Here is a 20,837-nt window from a genome sequence, read left to right on the forward strand (position 1 = left end):
CTTCATAAGAATCTTTTCTTTTTTACAGATTACAGATCTTTTCTTTTTTACAGATAATAGTTTCAAATTCTTATTTTTGCTGGATGTTAAGGCGCGGGGTGCACAAGATACGCACCCGTGCAGTGTTTTGGCAGCCCCCGGGTGCTTGGACGCAATGCGCCGTGGGGGATCCACCATAGAAGGAGGAGAGCATACTAGGTGGCGGCGGGACTAGGAGGTGCACGGCGCGCAGACCAACTTTTAAAGACACGCACAAGGCGCAATTTTCAACAAAATTATGTGAAAAAAAATTTTTAGTATTTTCAATGATAAAAACAAAAAAAATGTCTTTTTTCTAAACATACAAAAAAATTCCGAAAACTATGTTAAAATTTGACAAAAGATTGGTAATGTTCCCTTAAAGCCAAAATAATGTGCAACTAGGTCTTACAGCTTCTCTTTCATTTCTATTAGAATTTCTCTTTCACTTCCACTCACTTGTTCCTAAAAATAATAGATAAGATGCGGACCAATCAGGAATCGTCATACTTTATCCTAAATCTAACGAGAGAAATTTTATAGCTAAGTTTATCTTTTGTGCTGAAAACATCATTCTATCTTCCTTTGGCATATAATGAGCAATAAAGATAGAATGATGCTCTCAGCACAAAAATGTACAACTTAACCCATGCCGATGGAAATAGTGGCGCCTCGTAGTAAAGATATTGTAATAATGGACGATCTGCCTAAAAACGCCTAACAAGTGCCTAGCGACATCTTAAGGGTTCCTAAAGAAATAGAGAGATCTTTGAAGATTCTTTATTGGATAAATATAAAAGATATATACAAGGTTGGGAAGTAACTAGTTACTTCCCACATAGCACGCAATATTACACAATATCACAGTAATATTTCCGTAATATTTCTGCGATATTGCAACATTACGGAAATATTACTGACACTATATAATATTACGTGCTATGTGGGTTATAACAAAGTTACAGTTACATTTTTTCGGTAACTGTAACTTAATTAAGTTACTTAATTTAGTTACTTTTCCCCCACCTGTAACTGTAACTTAACTTAGTTACTTATTTTTAATAACTTGTAATTTTTTTAACAGTTACTTTAATAGTTACTTGGAAAACGTAAAATAAAATTAAAATTATATAGTAATCGTATATTAATTTATATAAATTTATCAACGTATTTATGGAGCATGTTATTAAATTCTTTTACCTCTACAAGACTATTATTAAATTTTTATTATGTTATGTACAGATTTGAAATTTGTTAAGTGGATAAACTAATTAATGTGATAGATATTAATTATAAAATTCAATTTTTACATTTTAGTAAAGCTTAATATGTAAGATTTTTGTATTTACAATAATAATTTACAATTATTTCAAGAAAGTAACTTAAAAGTTCGTTACTTTTTTAGTAACTGCAACTGTAACGAGTTACTTTTTGTAGCCAGTAACTTGTAACTGTAACTAGTTACATTTCCAGCAAGGCGAATTGTAACTGTAACTAGTTACTTTTAAAAAGTAACTTTCCAACCCTGGATATATATATATATATAAAATGCATATTAAGATGAACCTATAATGGCTTCTGCACACAGAACGCCGTAACGCTTGCCGTGCGGCGGAAGTTCGTGCGACAGCCAATCAATATGCTGCTTTCCATAATAACCTTGTAGTTCTCATGGAAAAACAACATATTGATTGGCTGTTGCGCGAACTTCCGCCGCGCGGCAAGTGTTGCCGCGTCCTGTGGGCAGAAGCCATAAGTTAAATAATGCAAAACACTAGATGAAATTACAATATAAAGCTAAAGGTTGATTTATGATGGCCGTAACCGTTAACTTATGCCGGAACCGTAAAAAATTGACTAATCACAGTCGATTATTCTTCTATAATTCAATTATAATTGGTCAATTTTTTACGATTCCGGTAAAGTTAATAGATTACGTCCATCATAAACCAGCCTTTATGCATCAGTTCAGACAGTTCAGCTAAAAAGAACAGACCTAAGTAGTGCGGGATAGAGGGTGCTCCGCTCTGTGCAGGCTAAAAAGAAAACAAGAAGGCGAGAAGCTAAAGCGGCACTCTACAGTGTGAATAATTGTGCTTGTGCGCTTTATTGATGTACTAAAGCTTTAAAGTATTTAATTATTTGCAGTATCATATCAAGTATGGTTCGTAGCGACAAGTGAGTAAAATTTATTGCATTCTGTATATTGAGGTTAGGTTGTGAAACTAACATTTCGTAGGCACTTTGAATCGATGTTCCACTTAATTGCCATGTATAACAATTTGCATAGGGACAGACATCATCGACGAAGATCCAAATCGCGATCGAGATCTCGGTCGGCCGAACCTGAAAAGAAGCGACGTCGATCTAGGAGCAGAGACCGTGAGAGAGACAGAGATAAGGGTCGACATAGAGAACGCAGAAGTCGTTCGCGTGACAGAGACAGAGACAGGAGAGATCGTTCTGAACGTGACAGGGATCGCGAGAGAAAACGGTAACATCCTTGAAAAAAATCTTCAGTATCTTATTCTAAATTTATCTTTCAAAAAGCTACTGAACTGGTATACATTGATGTAAGTAAGAATAAAACAAGTATATTTTGTTTCATATTTGCTGTTCTTTTTAGCCACATTGCTGAACTAGTGTAATAAGTTAAAGTGAGAGAAAGTATATTTGTTTCACTTTAACTTATTGTATTAGTTCAGCAGTGCAGCTAAAAAGAACAGACCATCTAACTTATTACGCTAGTGTATGCCAGTTCAGGTAGTTCTTCGAAAACAATTGCTCATGTAGTTCATATTCCTCACACTTTCATCTCTGGTCACATATTGTGTACATTCAGTACTGCAACAGCTTAGTGAACACTTAATATGTATGTGATTAGTATATTTTTTAAATCTAAAAGAATATACTAATTGAAATCAAGAATTTACTAAGTGCTCAATGACCAATTATTGAACTGAATGCATGCATTGAAAATGTTGCTAATAATTATAATGATGAAATAATATTGATATTGATTGTTCTCGGTGTACTAGTGGAGACAGTAAAGAAAAGCGTCTTACAGGCTCAAAGTCTTCGCGCTCTGGCAAAGAACGATCTAACAGATCTCGGTCACGTGATAGAAAGGATAAAGAAAAAGGTGACAATGAAGAATTACCATTTGATCACACAAAATTGGACAAGGTAAGTTTTTAGCAAGAGTTCCTATGAGAAAAGATGAGTGGTGTTCATGTTAATTATCATTGCAGGAGGAAGAGCAAAAGAGGCTTGAATTGGAAATGCAAAAGAGGAGGGAGAGAATAGAAAGATGGCGAGCAGAGCGGAAGAAGAAAGAGCTGGAAGCGACCAAAAAAGACGGTAAGGCATCTATTTTGGCAAATCTTCAGCTACCCATGAAAAAGTGGTCCCTTGAGGATGATAGTGATGAAGAGACTCCTGTGGTACAGAATAACACAAAAGAGGCAAAGGAAGAAGGTGTAAAAGAGGAAATTGAAGAAGTAAAGGAGGAAGTGAAAGATGAAGAGGAAGAAGTTGATCCGCTGGATGCTTTCATGGCAGAGGCAAGTAATCTTGTAATTAATATTTAGATTAATCCTCTTCATATTCACATTACATATAATTAACCCAACAGGTGCAAGAAGAGGTGAGGAAAGTGAACAAACTAGATAACAAAGCCCCAAAAAATGCCAACAATGGTACGAGTTCTGGAACACAGAGTGGCGGTGTCGTTATAGTGACTGGTGTAGCCAAAAAGAAAGTTCAGAAACAAAAGGGAGAACTGATCGAGCAAAATCAAGATGGTTTGGAGTATTCCAGCGAAGAAGAGGGCGAAAATCTTCATGAGACTGCAGCGGGTATAGCAAACAAACAGAAACGAGAGTTAGCCAAAGTCGATCACGCAACCACGGATTATCAACCGTTCCGAAAGTCCTTCTACGTTGAAGTTCCTGAAATTGGTATATCTTTGTATATTTTTCCAATATAATAACATATTTTTCATGACATGAATAAGTATCTGCAATTTTATATATTTCTGCAGCAAGAATGACGCCAGAGGAAGTAGAGGCATACAAAGAGGAGTTAGAAGGCATTCGCGTAAAAGGCAAAGGTTGTCCAAAGCCTATCAAATCATGGGCGCAATGCGGCGTAACCAAGAAGGAACTAGAAGTGTTAAAGAAATTGGGTTACGAGAAACCTACGCCCATTCAATGCCAAGCGATCCCGGCAATTATGTCCGGCCGCGATCTCATCGGTATAGCAAAAACAGGTAGTGGAAAAACATTGGCTTTCTTATTACCAATGTTTCGACATATACTGGACCAGCCACCACTGGCTGACGGCGACGGGCCGATCGCGTTAATCATGACGCCTACTAGGGAATTGTGTATGCAAATTGGCAGGGATTCGAAAAAATTCACCAAATCGTTGGGTCTGTCGCACGTGTGTGTTTACGGTGGAACCGGTATCTCCGAACAAATAGCAGAGTTGAAGAGAGGTGCCGAGATCATAGTATGCACCCCGGGTAGAATGATCGATATGCTCGCCGCAAACAGTGGTCGTGTGACCAATCTGCGTCGAGTGACATACGTAGTGCTAGACGAAGCTGACAGAATGTTCGACATGGGCTTCGAACCTCAGGTAATGCGTATTATGGAGAACGTAAGACCGGATCGGCAGACGGTACTGTTCAGTGCGACGTTTCCACGACAAATGGAGGCACTGGCCAGAAGAATACTTACCAGACCAGTGGAGGTGCAAGTCGGAGGACGTTCCGTTGTCTGCAAAGATGTCGAACAACACGTAGTCGTACTCGAGGAGGACCAGAAGTTCTACAAGTTACTAGAAATTCTCGGTCACTACCAAGACAAAGGCTCGACCATTATATTCGTAGACAAACAAGAAAACGCGGACACGTTGTTGAAGGACCTTATGAAAGCTTCATATTCCTGTATGTCTCTTCACGGTGGTATCGACCAGTGCGACAGAGACTCTACTATATTGGATTTCAAAGCCGGACGGACAAAGTTGTTGGTAGCCACATCTGTCGCCGCTAGAGGCCTAGATGTTAAGCACTTGGTACTGGTAGTCAATTACGATTGTCCTAATCATTACGAGGATTACGTGCACAGATGTGGTAGAACCGGTAGAGCCGGAAACAAAGGGTAAGGTCATCTTTTGTGTCTTAATAATAAAGAAACATCTGTCATCGTCGCCGTTGATTCTAATGTAACTATTTCCTTTTCTTTCTTCCAGATACGCGTACACTTTTATCACATCAGAGCAGGAACGCTATGCCGGTGATATCCTACGTGCACACGAATTAGCGGGTGTACTCGTTCCAGAACCGTTGCGTCAGCTATGGGAGAATTACAAAGCACGACAAGCTGCGGACGGCAAGAAAGTGCACACTGGTGGCGGTTTTAGCGGCAAAGGATTCAAATTCGATGAGTCGGAAGCCGCTCTGGCGAATGAGAAGAAAAAATTCCAGAAAGCAGCTCTAGGACTGCAGGATTCCGACGACGAGGACATAGAAAATGACATCGATCAACAGATCGAGAGTATGCTGGCGCCTAAGCGTACAGTTCGTGAAATAGCGAGACCGTCTGCGACCAATATTACGGTACCAGGTCAGCCGATACCCAGCGCCACTGATAAACTCGAATTAGCTAGAAGATTGGCGTCCAAGATAAACATCGCCAAGAATTTAGGCGCCGAGGCGAAAGGTGCCACCCAACAAGCGGCAGAGGCCATACTTAAGGGCGCAGGACCTACGAATCTTATTACGGTACGTTCTATTGAATTTTTATCTGAGAGAAAGAAATAGTTTTGTAATAATTGCTATCCTTAGGGAAAAAAAGAAAAGGATTTTTGTATATTTATAAAGAATTTGGTTTTTTAAAATTCTTTTTATAACAAACGATAATTTTTCTTCTACAGGCAAAGACCGTCGCAGAACAATTGGCAGCGAAGTTGAACACTAAATTGAATTATCAGCCGCGCGAAGAGGATCTCGTAGAGAGCGACGCGGAAACGGGCGAGCAAACATTCCGTAAGTATGAGGAGGAGCTCGAGATAAATGATTTCCCGCAACAAGCAAGATGGCGAGTCACGAGCAAAGAAGCGTTGGCCCAAATTTCGGAATATTCCGAAGCGGGTTTGACGGTCAGAGGAACATACATCGCGCCTGGAAAAGCACCACCGGAAGGCGAGAGGAAACTATACCTAGCTATAGAATCGACAAGTGAATTGGCGGTCAGCAAAGCCAAAGCGGAGGTCTCGCGGCTCATCAAAGAGGAACTTATCAAGCTGCAGGCGTCCGGCGCTCACACTGCGTCACGTGGTCGATATAAAGTCTTATAAAGCACTTTTATAAGGTTTGCATCTTAAGTTCAATTCTTTTTTTTTCTTTCTGTTTAATTACTTATGAAATTACTCATTGAGAGGACAGTGGTGTCACTCGAAATATGTATGATAAGAAATTGCAAAAATTTATTATATATAACTAACGATACCAAGAGTTTATATTAAACAGCACAATAACAAAGTATACTTAACACTTATGGGAGCATTATCTGTATCATTGGCACGAACCACTGCAGGCGATCCAAATTTTCGCAGGTTTATAAATAATAAAAGTGCGAGGACCGTCGTTCCCTTAATCCTTACCTTAATGAGCACCTCGACGAGTACCACAAATTAACTTATTTATTCGCGGCATAAGGCTCCTGGCCCCTCGCATTGTCTATTTCTTTTTAAGGCTCCTGGGGAGTCGCATCATCCATCTCTTTTTAATGACGTCAGAAGCGAGAAAACGCATACTAAAAATTCCTGCAAAATACGTCGAAATAAACAGATATATCCACAAAACGACATTTGCGATCGATTAAGTACACCTCTAAAATACTCCGTACACTTTCCTTTTGTTCTAACAACCAACAGATAATTATAAAATAAATATGACGTGCAATCGTCTTTTCTAACCTAATTTCCTCATTATCTTGTCATATTAATTTTCCGATTATCTATTGATTTTTAGAACAAAAGGAAAGTGTATGGAGTATTTTAGAGATGTACTTAATCGATCGCAAATGTCGTTTTGTGGATATGTCTGTTTATCTCGACGTATTTTGCAGGAATTTTTAACATGCGTTTTCTCGCTTCTGACGTCATAAAAAAGAGGCAATGCGGGGGTCAGGAGCCATAAGATAAAAATTTGGAACGATCAGCTGTGTAAAACCTGTGTATATACACAGCGTGTCCCAGAGAAACCGTATTTGCGCAAGTTGCTCTTTGCTTTCTTTTTTTTTTTTTTTTAATAGAATTCTGTATTGATTTCTACTGTCGTATAGCTAAAATTAACAGCCAAACTCTTAGAAAATTTAAAATACTTCATTTTCGGTTTCTCTGAAGGATGCGCTCTGTGTAAAAGTCATATCTGCGACATACGATAATATGTCACGATATCTGCGAACTGGTAACTTAAGTTTACGATGTCTTGTTTATTTACAACTTACAATGAGCATGTGTTCTCGACATATTTGCGACGGACGATATGCACTCGCGGTAAATCCTACATCTTTGTACACCTGTCATGTTATATACTCTTCTCTCTTTGGCAATATTAATCGACAATTAAAAATATATATCATACTGCTATATATTACGGAGGCACTAGAAGAATCACAGACACGAGACACGCTGTAGACCATTCGCCGTCACGAATGGCATCGCGATTAGGTAGAGACGCTGTTAACGTCGAGGAAGAACGAGAGAAAGTAAGATACGTCACTTACGACTGCGGATTCTTGACTCGAACCGAGATATACTATGATGATAAATGCGCACGTATGTGCTTTATGCGACCAATTAAGAAAAAAAAACGCGCATACTCTAACCTCGAGACAGCATTGGTACGGTACGATATAAGCGACATATCTCATTCTCTTGTCGACGTAATTACGCTTACGACAAAATGTTCAACACGACGATAACGCTCGTAACGACGACAGTCGCGAGCCAAACTCGAATTGTCATGGCACTTGAAACGTAACTGTGAGCTACTTCGGCGCGGGTCAGCGAGCCCAGTGAGATCTCTGCCACTATCCTGGAACTCCTTTCCGAGATCCTAGTGACCAGCTTTTCCGTTTCCGTCACACAGGCTCGCAGCTGCAACGCCGACGGTTTCTTCATGACCGGCTGCACGATGATGAAGACGTCAAGATCGGGTGTCAGCATGCCGCGAACAGCGCACTGCGCCACGTGCAGCTGACGACCCAGAGCGGCCAGAAGAACTTCCAACGTGACGGAATATTTATCAGCTTCTTCGTCCATCAAATAGTAGATTCGCTCCAACTAGGATTCAAGAAGAGAATATGTAATTATTCAGAAATTATTTGTAATTGTTCTCTTAAATAACACATACGCACTAATGCGTAAAGGAAGACGTTACGAAAAGATATCTAAGAAACGTCTCAATTTTTCAGACATTTTTTCAATGAGTTCCTTTATAACGAATGTTACTCCTTAGCTCTCCAAGTATCGCAGAAATTTGAGAACAAATTATTACAATACAATATAATGAAAATCCACTTTCAGCGTAATTAGAAATATGGAATTTCTTCTAAAATAATTCTTGGTGCTTAAAAGACGTCTCTTGGGCCTTCGTAAAAACACCCACCTGCTTTTTGGAGTAAAATAATTTGGCGGCACCTCCGCAAACGGGACAACAAGCACCAGGAGGAGTGACTCCGATGCAGTACGGATCCGCCAACGGGGGACACTGAACAGCGTCGCCGCAACGAGGCTTCACCGCGTCTCCGATGAGGCCGACGGCGACGCAGGGACCTTGATAATCCACGACGATTCTATCGGCCCATGCGGCGCACTCGTTGGCGTAAATTTCGCCGTTAATGCCGCACACCGGACCCCGAAGACTGCAGCCTCTCAAGCAGGGTCCTCTGTAGCTCAGACTCGCTCCAGCTCGGATCATCGCGCAGACGGAAGGATACTGGCGATTCTCCCGATCACAGACGGGCCCACTGGACTCGTCCCGCGGATTACAATCCATCGGCACGCACTCGTACTGCCGGCAGGGTTTGTGCAGACGCGACAAACAGACTCGAGGTCTGCGGACGCACTTTTCCGCACTGCCACAGGGATTGGAAGCGCAGGGATCTCTGCTGGAACAGCTGCCAAACTCTATCTCCGTTGTCGACACTTCGGCACACTTCGCTAAACAAGCGGACGCAAAGGTCAAACCTAGTCTGCTGCAGACGGGAACATAGTGAGCCGAACAGTCGCAGGGTAGAGACGGCGCACGCGGCTCGCCGCAGCTCTTCTTGGAGCACGTGAACTCGCCTTCGAAGCAGTGGCAAGGGTTGCATTCAAGGTAAAAGTTGGCCTTGTGAGCGACGAACCGGTCGTGTACCCAGCAGGACTTGAAGATGAAGCAGTTGAGGACACGACACTTGTCCAAACCATGTGTCGTACATTGGCAGATATTCAGGCAGCCGTGCTGATCGATTCGTGGGATTTGAATCCAAGAGCCAACCGGCACTAGCTGCTTCGACATCTCTCCCAGCGAGCAAGCCGGCAGACAGCGGTAGACCTTAACGCCGTTCGGCTGGAGCACGCAGAGCTGCCCTTGTGGGCACGGATTTGGCTTGCAAGGTGTCGTGATATCCTCCTCGGGAAGAATAACGGATTCGTCGTCGTTGCCGTTATCACCGCCATCGATGTCCTGCGGATCCTTCAGGAATGGTCCCAATGAAACGCATGGTGCATCTGGTCTAGCTGGCGACAATTTAGCGCACAGAGTAGCCGCGGTGTGGGGTCCATCGATCGCGCTCCAGTCCACGCAGCTGGCCATCAACTCCAGGCAGTCTTCACGACAAAGTCGCGTCTCGTGAACCCTGCTTTCGCAAGGTCGTAGCTGCAGAAGACAAGCGGCGGCGCGGAGAGTCTCCGCTGGACAAGAAGCGGCGGCGCGCACAGGCACACCCAATCCGCGAATGATGCTACCTCGAGACCAATGGTCAGCCTCCCACTTAGCGGCCTCGTCTGCTGCAGCCGTGCATGTTCTAAAGAGAAAATAATATCTTATTATTGATATCACGACGAATGAACGAAAATCCGTTCTCAAGTCGCACGAATATTGCAGTCCATTTTGATCAGACAAAATCTGATAAAATAGAGAACGCGTTTAATTCGAACTATTGCAACCAAATCTTATTAGTCGGATCATCGTACCTGAAGAGTGTAGTGGGTCTGTTGTTGAACCGCGCGCAATACGACAGGCCGGAACAGTCCATCTCACAAGGATCATCCGCGTCCTCAAGACACCTCCTGAGTTCGCCTTCCAAGCTGGATGAGAGGCATGCAGCGTCCAACTGTGGCCAGGCGGACTCCCAGTCGGCTTGGAAGGCTCGCCAACATAAATTCTGGCAAGTGGGACTCACCGCGTTCGTACAGCACGCCAGTTTGCCGGCGTCTAACGGTAAACGCACGGGCTTCGATGAGTCGGACTTCATTAGGCAGCTCCACAGGGGCAACTGCGGAAATACAGGACTGCAGTTTTCCGTCAGCGCATCCATGATCTCCTGGGTGGTGGTCGCGGTGTGCAGGATTTTGCGACACGTGTCCAGGCACGCTGGTGTAGTCGCCTCGTCGCAACAGTGCAGATCTGCACGAAATAGAATTTGTTAAACTCGACGACATACGTGTATCGATCGATTGATACATGTAATATTATATATAATAAGATCGACTAAAAAATATTGTCATTATATTATTATATTTATTTAACAGAAAGACTTTTGTTTTGTCACAAAAAATTTAGAAAAAAAAGAAGAAGTAATACAGAAAAAAACAAATAACAGAAAAAGCAAAAATTACCAATATAAAAAAAAGAGAAAATTATTAAAGAACACGTAATATTGTATTTTCTTAGAGCTCTCTCAATGACATTTTATTAAAAAGATTTACATGTGCAACGTTGGCAAAAATTTTTTATTATCTTCCTGAATATAAACTATTTCCACACGCTCGTATTTGCGTTTGTTTCCTGTAGAATTTTTCCAAAACGTTGGAATATTAAACTAACGTTGCTTGGGATCCTCGGCGTGCTTCACCTCAGCCACGCTCTTCAGGCACTTGGGAACCTGATGGAAGCAACCCATGCTGCTGTACAACTTCAAACTGGATTGCTTGCCGCTCTTGTAAAATAGATCCTTGCAAATGGGCCTGCAGGTGTTTGAGACATTGCTGCAACATCGCTCGGCCTCCTCGCGTCTCTCCAAGCAGAAGAAGAACTCGGGTTCATCGCTCGGCCGACAGTACTCTTCCAAATCATTTTTGGAGCCCGACAGGGCACAGGTCGTGCGACACGTGGGATTCTGCGCGAGATGGCAACATCCACGACCCAACCAATTCTCGTGTCTCTTCAGATCTATAAGAATACAAATGATCTTGGTATTCATGGGCAACACCGTTGCGCTCAGAACACTACGACGAAGGGAGCCTTACCATTCAACGTCGAATTCACGCAGCTCCAGAAGTCCACCTGAAAGAAGATTCAAACATTATACGTGAGTGAAGATAGTCGTGACCAAAAAAAAGGGAAAAGGAAAATGTTAAAGGAAAGTGTCGTGGTCGATCGCGACCGCAAGTCCCAAGATCATTTTTCGTGAAGCTACCACTGTATTGAAAAAGAAAAAGTTCGGATCACATTGCAGACGCCCCGAATCGTTTAAAGCGCTCATTGTCAGCAGGTTTCCGATTCAAAACTCAAATTGAATGAATGGAAAGAACGGGTGTCGATCGCGCAGCACTACGTCTGAAGATTCACGCGACGACTCACCAGTTCCATCGAGCAGAACTCCAGCAGACGTTGGGTGGCGTTCTCCCGTGCTTCAATCTGCGCACCCAGCACTACCAAGGATATCTAAACATACGACAAAATTTCCTTCTGAGAGAAGCAAGATTAAAATCGTGACGCGACTGAAGAAAAAGAAACCCACGAGTAAAAGCCATCTCGACGGATTTCATTACGAAGATCTGAAGTCACAACGCAATCACGTAAGTGATTTCAACAGATCCCGCGGGGCGTCAACCGGCCAAACATCCACCCCGCTGGAGACCCTCGAAATTCGAAATGCAGAATGGCGCATTAGCGGTCATTAAGAATCAAGGACACGAATGCAGCGCGGTCCCCGCGATTTCCTGTTGCTCGTCACTGAATGACAATCGTCCTCTCGGCCAGATATCGGCCGTATGTTCGCGCGTCTCGTCCTCATTCTGAATTCAATCGGTGTCCTCGGCGAGGACACGCCGGATCCATCCTGTATGTCCATCACGATCACGAGTTACGGGCCATCCATCAACATGGTGGGTCTTGACGGGCCTTGGCGATAGGCCCAGTCAAAGGTCGCATTCGACAACGGATATAAATTATCGACCGACCTGTTCATGTTTCTCAAATAGATGGTAAGTTTTGAATTTAATTTATAGCTATCGCAACGAAGCGATAAACGCGCGATATCGCTGTAACTATGTTGCAATTTCATCGAAATAGCAATATCCGCGGTTGTATAAAAGGGGGAAGATACATAATTATGTGGAAGACATAAGTCATAATTATGTGTACATATCATTTTTACTTCGACTGATATATTCGTTAAAATTTTTGCCATCCAGAGTACGTCTAGACAGATATAATCTTGTCTTTAATGAAATCCTCAGAATTTTACACTGAGAGAAAAATGTATGATATTTGGAACTATAATGGCATAGTAAAAAAATTATAGTTAGAAATATAATTTTTATAATAAATGTTACCATAATATTTGTAATATTTACAATGTAAGCATAGTACAACTGATTCGTGGAAAATTTTTACCAAGAATTATAATTATTTGAAATAAAAAATATAGTAAGGTGGCAAATATTGAATGGTAAGAGAAATTAACTATTTTATATAGTCAATACAATTGGAATATTTGGCAAATATAGGTACATGTAACTATATTCCCAAAAGGTGCTTTACCATATATATAGAGATAATAAGATGGTGACTATAAATCTGTGTTCATTCTACTATATCTTCATGTTTAGATGAACTATAAATATATGTTTGAGGACAAAACGAACTATAAAATATAGTGAGATTATAGTTATTCCAACTATATTTTTCTCTCAGTGTAGAGGATTGTACTCTTATATATGACTTCAGGAGAGGATTTTTCTAAAAAACTAAAAGAGAAATATTCTAAGTATAATATTCTTAAAGTTAGGGAATTGTCGTCTTTTATCTACAGTGGAGTCTTGTTTATGAAAAACTTCTCTAGCAAAAAGATATTCTACTTCAATTAAACATTCTCTTTCTTGATACAAAAAGGGAAAAATTAAAATAACATCTAGTAAATTTCCGATTAATAGTCCACTTCGTTAAAAAAGAGAGATTCTTTCGATAAAACTCTTCACTCTTAGAATATGGAATTATAGGAAACAAAACAGCTTGCAATTGTTTTTTTTTTTTGATGTAACAGAATCGATTTTACTCGTGCAATAATCTAAGTAATCTCAATCGATAGCCTCGGAATATTTTCTGTTGGATTAGACTGTTATAAATGTTAGAGACGAAAGTGACGGGGAGCTGAGAAAACGACGTACGTATTTCCGTCGCGGTATATTCTGGGAGGTATGCGCAGCCGGGTCTCGTCGCCACGTATCGAAGGGGGTGCGTTTTCCACTCGCGAAATTTCTCGCGACGGTTTTATCAACGTCAGCAATAATTCCGCGGTGCGAGACGATATGTTTCTACTTGCCGCCCATTTGTGTAAGCCCATACAGCGAGGTCCGCTGTATATTTTCTCTCTTTTTTTCTCGACAACGAAGCGCAATTAAACAAAGCTACGTGACGCGACAAGGGAGTTTTTGCCGCGTTCCTTTATTTTTAATTTAACCAGCGCGCGTGTGATACAATTGCAAAAATCCGAAATAAACGTTGCTTCAAAGCTCATACGTTTTAAACCGGATAAATCAAGCTCGACGGCCTCCGAGGCAGAGGCGAGATCAAAAGATACCAAAATAGAGCCGCGAGCTTTCATAATTTGCCTCGTGCTCCCATTTGCCGAACTTCACGATGCCACAAACGACTCCGGTGTCGACCGACTAATTAAATCGGCAGTCAGTCCCAGTAGCGCTCTGTGACCGATGCAATGAATCGTTATGCGCATTCAGCTCTTTCTCTCTTTCTTTTGCAGAAAACCGTGTAACGGCGCATTTTTGTGTTGTTATAGTTAGTCGTTCGTCGAGAGACGAAACAACGGCGAGAAAACACAGAAGTGTAACGAGATGCGACGAGCAGAGAAAACAAGCTCATCAAGAGCTCATTTTATAATGTTGGCGAGCGACGGGAATATTTCTACTCCAAAAAGAAACGAAAAAGCCGCGCGTCTCCGACGAAAAGACGTCTTTCCTGTCCACCTCAGGAATAACCCGTCACATAACTCGGAGCTTCCGTCACAATTTCCGGTTATTTCGCCGTCGCACAGCGAAGAAGGAAGCGCTCATCAGTAGTCAAGCAAGACGATCCCGAGAGAGACGGCTCTCTCTTTCTTGCTTAGGATTTTTTCTGCATCTTGCTTTACCGTGCCTCACATCCCAAATGGCCAATAACATCGCAAACAGGCGGGGGCAGGTGTGAAAGCGCCGGAGACACGTACCTTGAACGAGCGTATCGACGGAATTCTTCGTGCGAAATTTTCTCGTGATTCCCACACTTTTGCACACCCGAAAAGATATAATCTCATCCTTAGCAGAAATCCACCTAAAAAAATACTTTAACACCCAAAAAAATATTTTAATATCTTCTAGAAAAAAATTCTAGTTGTACAAGATACTGTTTCTATATTTTAAACAAAATCTCTTACAGAATATTCCTCTTTTAATTCAGTCGGACTTATTACTTACTACTATATATTATTCTAACTTTTTTCACTTTTTTCCTCTCTTTGACTCCTGTCAAGAGTCAAGAAGAATATATTTACTTGAAGCGTAGAGAATGCTAAAAAAATTTCTGTTAAGAACAAAAAAACTCATACTACAGATGAAAGACAAAATTCCTCTAACTTTAAGAGCATTGTGTTTAGAATATTTTCCTCTTAAGGGAAAGTGTGTTTAGAAAAATCCTCTTAAGGGTTCCCTCTTAAGCCATATATAAGATTCCGCTAAAGATAAGATTGTATATTTTTCAGATGTGGATGCGTTTAAAACACACAAGTAAATTCGCGTGCAGCCTCGCGAATATTCTCCGCACTTCATTCAATCTCTCGCAAGCGAAATCCTCATATGTCACCTCGCAATCAGGAATCAGTAAGGAGGACGCATTCGCGTCCATAGCGCGTATCTTCCTCCTCCAGGATGAACCGCACGGAGACACGATATCATTGATAATACGCGCTACGTCCACCGTGTTCAACGCGTCAATTCGTAATATTTGCGTATGAATGAGCCCGCGGGGCGCCCCGGAGGGGCCCCGCGTAAATCTCGCAGCGGGCCCCCGGTGTCCCCGATATTATCTTGGAAGAGGAGGCCCCCGCAGTCACATTTAAAGAAGCTGCAGTGAGACGCGCCCCACGTCGAGAAACCCTCATCGAAGGCAGCAACGAGGTACCCATATTATCGTTCTTTTTCCCCTATCCCTTTCTCCTTTTCTCTCGTTGCCATTTCTCCTTTATTTCTCGAATCCTAATATATCCGTGGACACGACATATTTCGTGTCCTTTATCGTCCCGGGGTCGGCCCACGGATATTTATCAACGGCGCGATATCGCATTCGTTCCCTCCCGGTGGAATTGCGCCGAGATTGTCTTTTTGAAATTCCCACGAGGCGCTTCTCCCGACGTATAATTAATAAATTGTATTTCGTGGCCGCACAGTCCGACGACTAATTTCTTATCACGGTGAGAAGGGACCTCTTTGTGCGCCTCTCTGCCTCTCGCTCGACACTGTCTCCCGTATTAATTCTGGATTTACGGGTGATCTCGGATTTCACGAATCGCCTGTTGTTACAGGTGTACTTCGTGTCTCCGTTGGACACCGAGAGCCATGTCCGAGGAAAATGTCGCTTCGCAAAATTAATACGAAAGGAATGACCGGTGCTTTACGTAATAATTAAAAAACGAGCGCGAGAATATAACGAGTGTAAAGATACACCAGTTCTCATCAACTTTGTGTACTTTATACAAGCATGAGCGCGAGCATAGGTTCGACGAACGTTTATGGGCGCAACGAACCGTCCTAATTGCGCTTATTCACGGAACGCGCGCGCTCGCACGTCACAATTTCCCCAAGCGCGAATGCGAGAGTGCACTTATTTCGAATGCATACCTTGGAGCACACGTTCCGACAGGATCCGGCGGCCTGCGAGCAGCAGGACATCTCTGCAACAGAGAGAAAAAAAGCGGATATCAGCTTCGTCATTATATATATACATGTGCATGGAGAAAGCACATGCGTGGATATTATATTCTCTTTTTTTCTCTTTCAATGTATAGCTTCAGGTATCTTCAAGACAAATTCCCCAACGCCAATCTTCGGTAACGGTTTAGTTGATATATTTCATAAATGCTTTTTAAACGATCTTATCGTAGTAAAAAATCTTGATGCAAGAGTTTAGCAATCGTTGCCAAAATACTAATGTTGACTCTAGATTTTCCTTTTAGCCGTTTTAATTATAAGGATTTTTATATCTTTTCCAGATATTTGCCGACTTCAGTAAGTGGAAACTATAGTCCGACGAGAAGCGACATGTTTGTCGAGGATCTTTTCTCCGCTTTCCCGCCGACACGAAACAGACGCGTGTCCTGTGTTATATCAGAATGAGAGGAGCGTAGCGGTGTGGAGTGGAAAGGGCAAGGAGAGGATCCGCTTTCATGAGTCCAGATGAGAGCACGTACGATGTGTCAAAACTTCACTGTCCCTTCGGAGGACCTCACATACGGTGTATCCTGCGACTAAATCCGACATGGGAAAGGAAAGGAAAGAAGCGGAAGAGAAAAGTTAATTGCACTATTACTTGATTTGATTTTTGTCTATAAAAATACACGGGAGGAAATATTGTAATAAAAATTGCAACAAAATTTTCCTAACCTTGAATCATACAGTCCATATTGTGATCGAAATTATTACATATTTGTTTAAAAATATTATGTACACATTTGACTTTTACTTTTTACTTTACTGTAAAATTATCTTAATTACTTGGACGTTTTATATATATTCTATAGATCGCCAAATGTTATAGTGATTTATATACAGAGATAAAATTTAGCTATATTAACATGAAATTTGGTTTTAATGAACAAACTAATACGTTTTAGTTTGAAATAAAAATTTCTGTTTCCAATTACTCAAATCTTATTCTAATTCCATTTTCTCCGATAAAAACGCTTTGGTGTGTTCATTATACCCACATTTTTCAATATAGTTTAATTTGACTATAAACATTGTAAAAAGAAACATAATTTCGTAATTTTTACTGCAATATTTTCTCTGTGTGTGTATACGAGATTGTCTATTCGACATGTTTTGCGTTTTTGTCCTCGCGTGATATCGAATATTCCGCAACGCAACGCAATTGTATATGTATTATCACAATAATATAATATCTATAACAATTACTGTGACGTTAGATAATAACTAGGATAAATTACGCGACGTTGGGATTATCACAAAATATCAAGAGGATGAAGTTTAGGGGAGCAAATGGGGTGTCCAGGTTTTGTGGTAGCTTATATTTTCTAACTTTTAGTAGTAACTATGCAAAATTTGGTCCAGATTGGTCGAAAGGTTTAGAAGTTTATAGAGGAGAGACAGACATAGATATTCTATCTTATACAGGGTGTCTCAGACTCTCCTCACATTAAGTGGGAATGTAGAACAGGTTGAGGTGAAGATAAAGGTCCTATACCGTTTTGCGATATTTGCAATAATAGTCGAAATATTAATTAAAAAAGGTTGGTGAATGATCACGCGCGATATGGTAGACGAGCTACAGTGGCGCCGTCTGTCGTATACTTATACATTAAATCAAACTGAACAAAAAAGTCCTTTACTATTTTGCAAATGACATAAATTTTTAGATATTAATGAAAATTGTTATATATATGATTATGTACCATAATGCACAAAATTTTCTTTAATTGATATCTAAAAATCGATGTGGTCATTTACAAAAGGGTAAAGGACTTTTGTTCAGTTTAACATATTCCTTGTCCACAACCTTGCTTTAATTCTTAAGCCGTAAGAAATTGACCACAGTTGATTATTTTTAAAATAATCGACTGGTTGGTCAGTTTATTACGGATTAAAGATTAAAGCAAGGTTGTGGACAAGGTTAATGTATAAATATATAACAGCAGACGGCGCCACTGCAGCTCGTCTACCATCGCGCGTGATCATTCACCAATCTTTTTTAATTAATATCTCGACAATAATTGCAAATATCGCAGAACGGTATAGAACCTTTATCTTCACCTCAATCCGTTCTACATTCCCACTTAATGTGAAAAGGAGAATCTGAGACACCCTGTATATATAGATTACAATGAGAGACACTCGTGTCCGCGCGTGCGAAACTCTTAAATAATGAATATAACAAAATACGACGAAGATCCAGGATTTCCATAGGTTTGGGCTCGTGTTCGAGAGTAAGGTCGTATTTTCGCTCGGTGCGTCTAAATATTAAACTTTTCATTCTAGCTGGCTTGCAGCCAGGCGTGCAGTCGAGGAACATTCCGTGTCCCCTTTCTTCCCAGCGTCTTCAATTATTAAACGACGACGGAGGGGAATTGTCCGGCGCGTCACTCGGATCGAACGAGCGAATAAATTATCCTGACGACTGGCTGACTCGTACTTTCGTACTTGACGACAAGCCACGACGCCGTCATGCATCATCTTCGAAAGGTATGATCGATCCTCTGAAATTGATGCGAAACTTACTGTCGATTGCTTACTCGATTTCAGGTCAATTGCCTCTACAGCACGCGATACTTGTGATGTAATTATACACGCGTCGAGGAGCGCGGTTGTCCCTACGTTTCCGTGACGTGAATGGTCGTCAACGAGCGTTCCTCTTGGCACGTCGCGTTCGACGTGAAAGATCTTTAACGACTTTACGGGGTTAACATGCGGGTTCGATCAAAGTGACTCGTGTGTGTGTACGTGAAAGGGATCTCTTGAATGGTGACTGCAATCGTAAAGACCGGCCACGCCGCCAGACACGGTGCACGTATGTATGCATTGCGTTACAATGAAGTTAATAGATACCAATTAACGGCAAATTGTACCCCTCTCTGTCCCCACTCTCCAACTCTTGCTTCGCTTGGAAGAACCGTTTGATACCGGTTACACACGTACAATCACGTGTAAGTGCACTTTTTGCAGATTGATGGTATTCGAAAAATGAAACTAAATGGTTTTGTACTTTCTCTACGCGCATTGTGCAATTTTCTCCGTACAAACTACTCCGAAATAATTCAATAATTCGTTACAATAAAGTTAATAGATACCAGTTAACGGCAAGTTATGTCTTTCTCTCACCATTCGCTCTCGTGTCGCTTGGAAAGATCGTTTAATTGCATACGTACGTATTATACTGAGAAAAATATCTAGAAAATAAAAAGTATTTATTCGGTAATATATTCACTCTTGAATATAAATTCTTTTGTTTAAATACAATTGTTTTCGTAAAAAGTTGGGATTTCAAGAAAAAAAAAAAAAAAATATATATATATATATATATATATATATATCTTCTTATTTGAAAAATATATTAATATAAGTAGATGTGTTGTTAGTATCCATATCGAAATTAGCAACCGCCGAATAAATATTTTTTATTTCTTAGATATCTTTTCTTCCAATATATGCAAGTGCAGTTTTGAAGATTAACATGATTCGAGAGAAGAAAGAAATGAAAGATAAAGTATACGAATGCTCGTACCTTTCACACGTGTATCGTAGGATTAGCTCTATGCAAATTGCCTCGAAACATTCTCTCGTCAAATTACAGAGTACGACATATATGTAGCTCACGGCGCTCACAAAGGATCATAATTACAGCCGTATTGTCGTGGTTATATCAGTCGCGAGGAGTATCAGTCGCGCTGAAGATCGTTTGCATTCCTAAGCAAACAGGAGGGAGGCGTCTATCTCTCCTTTTCTCTCTATTCCCGCGCGTTCTCCTATTACAGAATATATTACGAGTGTTTGGCTAGATATCGGTTTCGGTCACCGACACCTGGCGCTTATCCATTTGTCACCGGGTTATTCACGTCTGCTCCGAAAATACACGTTGACGGCATATGATAGCATCTTCGAAAGCCGTCTCTTACGTTCGCCGCTCGACGTTTACTTTTATAGAGATCCTTCGAAGCCTGTATGAAGTTAGCCCCCCACTTTTCGAATTTATTAATTTTGACAGTTGTGCTGATTTGTGCTAGGTTTGTGCTACATTGTGCTCGAATTATAAATTTTTAATACGAAAAATGAGCGAGAAAAATGGAAAAAACCGTTTTTTTGGTAGCCCCCCACTTTTTGATTTTCGAAATTTTTTTTATTGTGCTAGGTTGTGCTAAGTTGTGCTAACATTGTGCTAAAGTATTATCTTCGAAAAATAATAAGGAAAGTAATAAAATGAAAAAAACGATTTTAGGCAGAAAAGAAGAAAAGTAAGATTTATATTCGTATAAGTCAACCAAACAATATATAATTATATATCTGAGTTGCTCTAGGCTAGCACAAGTCAGCACAAG

General features: G+C 41.0%; 2 protein-coding genes and 1 long non-coding RNA gene across 6 annotated transcripts; 2 read left to right on the top strand and 1 right to left on the bottom strand.

Annotated features, from left to right (window-relative positions):
• The first annotated feature begins 2,009 nt into the window (after positions 1-2,009).
• LOC116849978 (probable ATP-dependent RNA helicase DDX46) lies at positions 2,010-8,326 on the top strand. Of its 4 annotated transcripts, none has more exons than XM_032827715.1 (8): positions 2,010-2,196; positions 2,309-2,512; positions 3,057-3,204; positions 3,270-3,581; positions 3,653-3,977; positions 4,061-5,183; positions 5,275-5,806; positions 5,959-6,680. In XM_032827715.1, the coding sequence occupies exons 1-8, from the start codon at positions 2,180-2,182 to the stop codon at positions 6,379-6,381; spliced, it is 3,084 nt and encodes a 1,027-aa protein (XP_032683606.1). In that variant the 5' UTR covers positions 2,010-2,179; the 3' UTR covers positions 6,382-6,680. The 4 variants fall into 4 exon arrangements, with proteins under 4 accessions (XP_032683606.1, XP_032683605.1, XP_032683603.1 ...); XM_032827714.1 differs by lacking the exon at positions 2,010-2,196 and adding an exon at positions 8,180-8,326 and having other exon boundaries at positions 2,271-2,512; positions 5,959-6,395; XM_032827712.1 differs by lacking the exon at positions 2,010-2,196 and having other exon boundaries at positions 2,271-2,512.
• LOC116849979 (reversion-inducing cysteine-rich protein with Kazal motifs) lies at positions 7,320-16,548 on the bottom strand. The gene is made up of 7 exons (XM_032827717.1): positions 16,411-16,548; positions 11,879-11,962; positions 11,545-11,581; positions 11,123-11,467; positions 10,270-10,702; positions 8,699-10,100; positions 7,320-8,373 (listed from the first exon to the last, which is right to left on the bottom strand). Exons 1-7 carry the CDS (start codon positions 16,501-16,503, stop codon positions 7,984-7,986), a joined length of 2,784 nt encoding a protein of 927 aa, XP_032683608.1. The 5' UTR covers positions 16,504-16,548; the 3' UTR covers positions 7,320-7,983.
• LOC116849980 lies at positions 11,462-19,643 on the top strand. Its single transcript, XR_004379222.1, has 4 exons — positions 11,462-12,504; positions 16,782-17,081; positions 18,784-18,987; positions 19,048-19,643. It is a non-coding gene; the product is annotated as an uncharacterized LOC116849980 (long non-coding RNA).
• Positions 19,644-20,837: the final 1,194 nt, after the last annotated feature.

Source organism: Odontomachus brunneus, unplaced genomic scaffold (assembly GCF_010583005.1).
Source record: "Odontomachus brunneus isolate Ranch 3 - 2012 unplaced genomic scaffold, Obru_v1 Obru_scaffold_130, whole genome shotgun sequence".
Lineage (NCBI taxonomy): Eukaryota > Metazoa > Arthropoda > Insecta > Hymenoptera > Formicidae > Odontomachus > Odontomachus brunneus.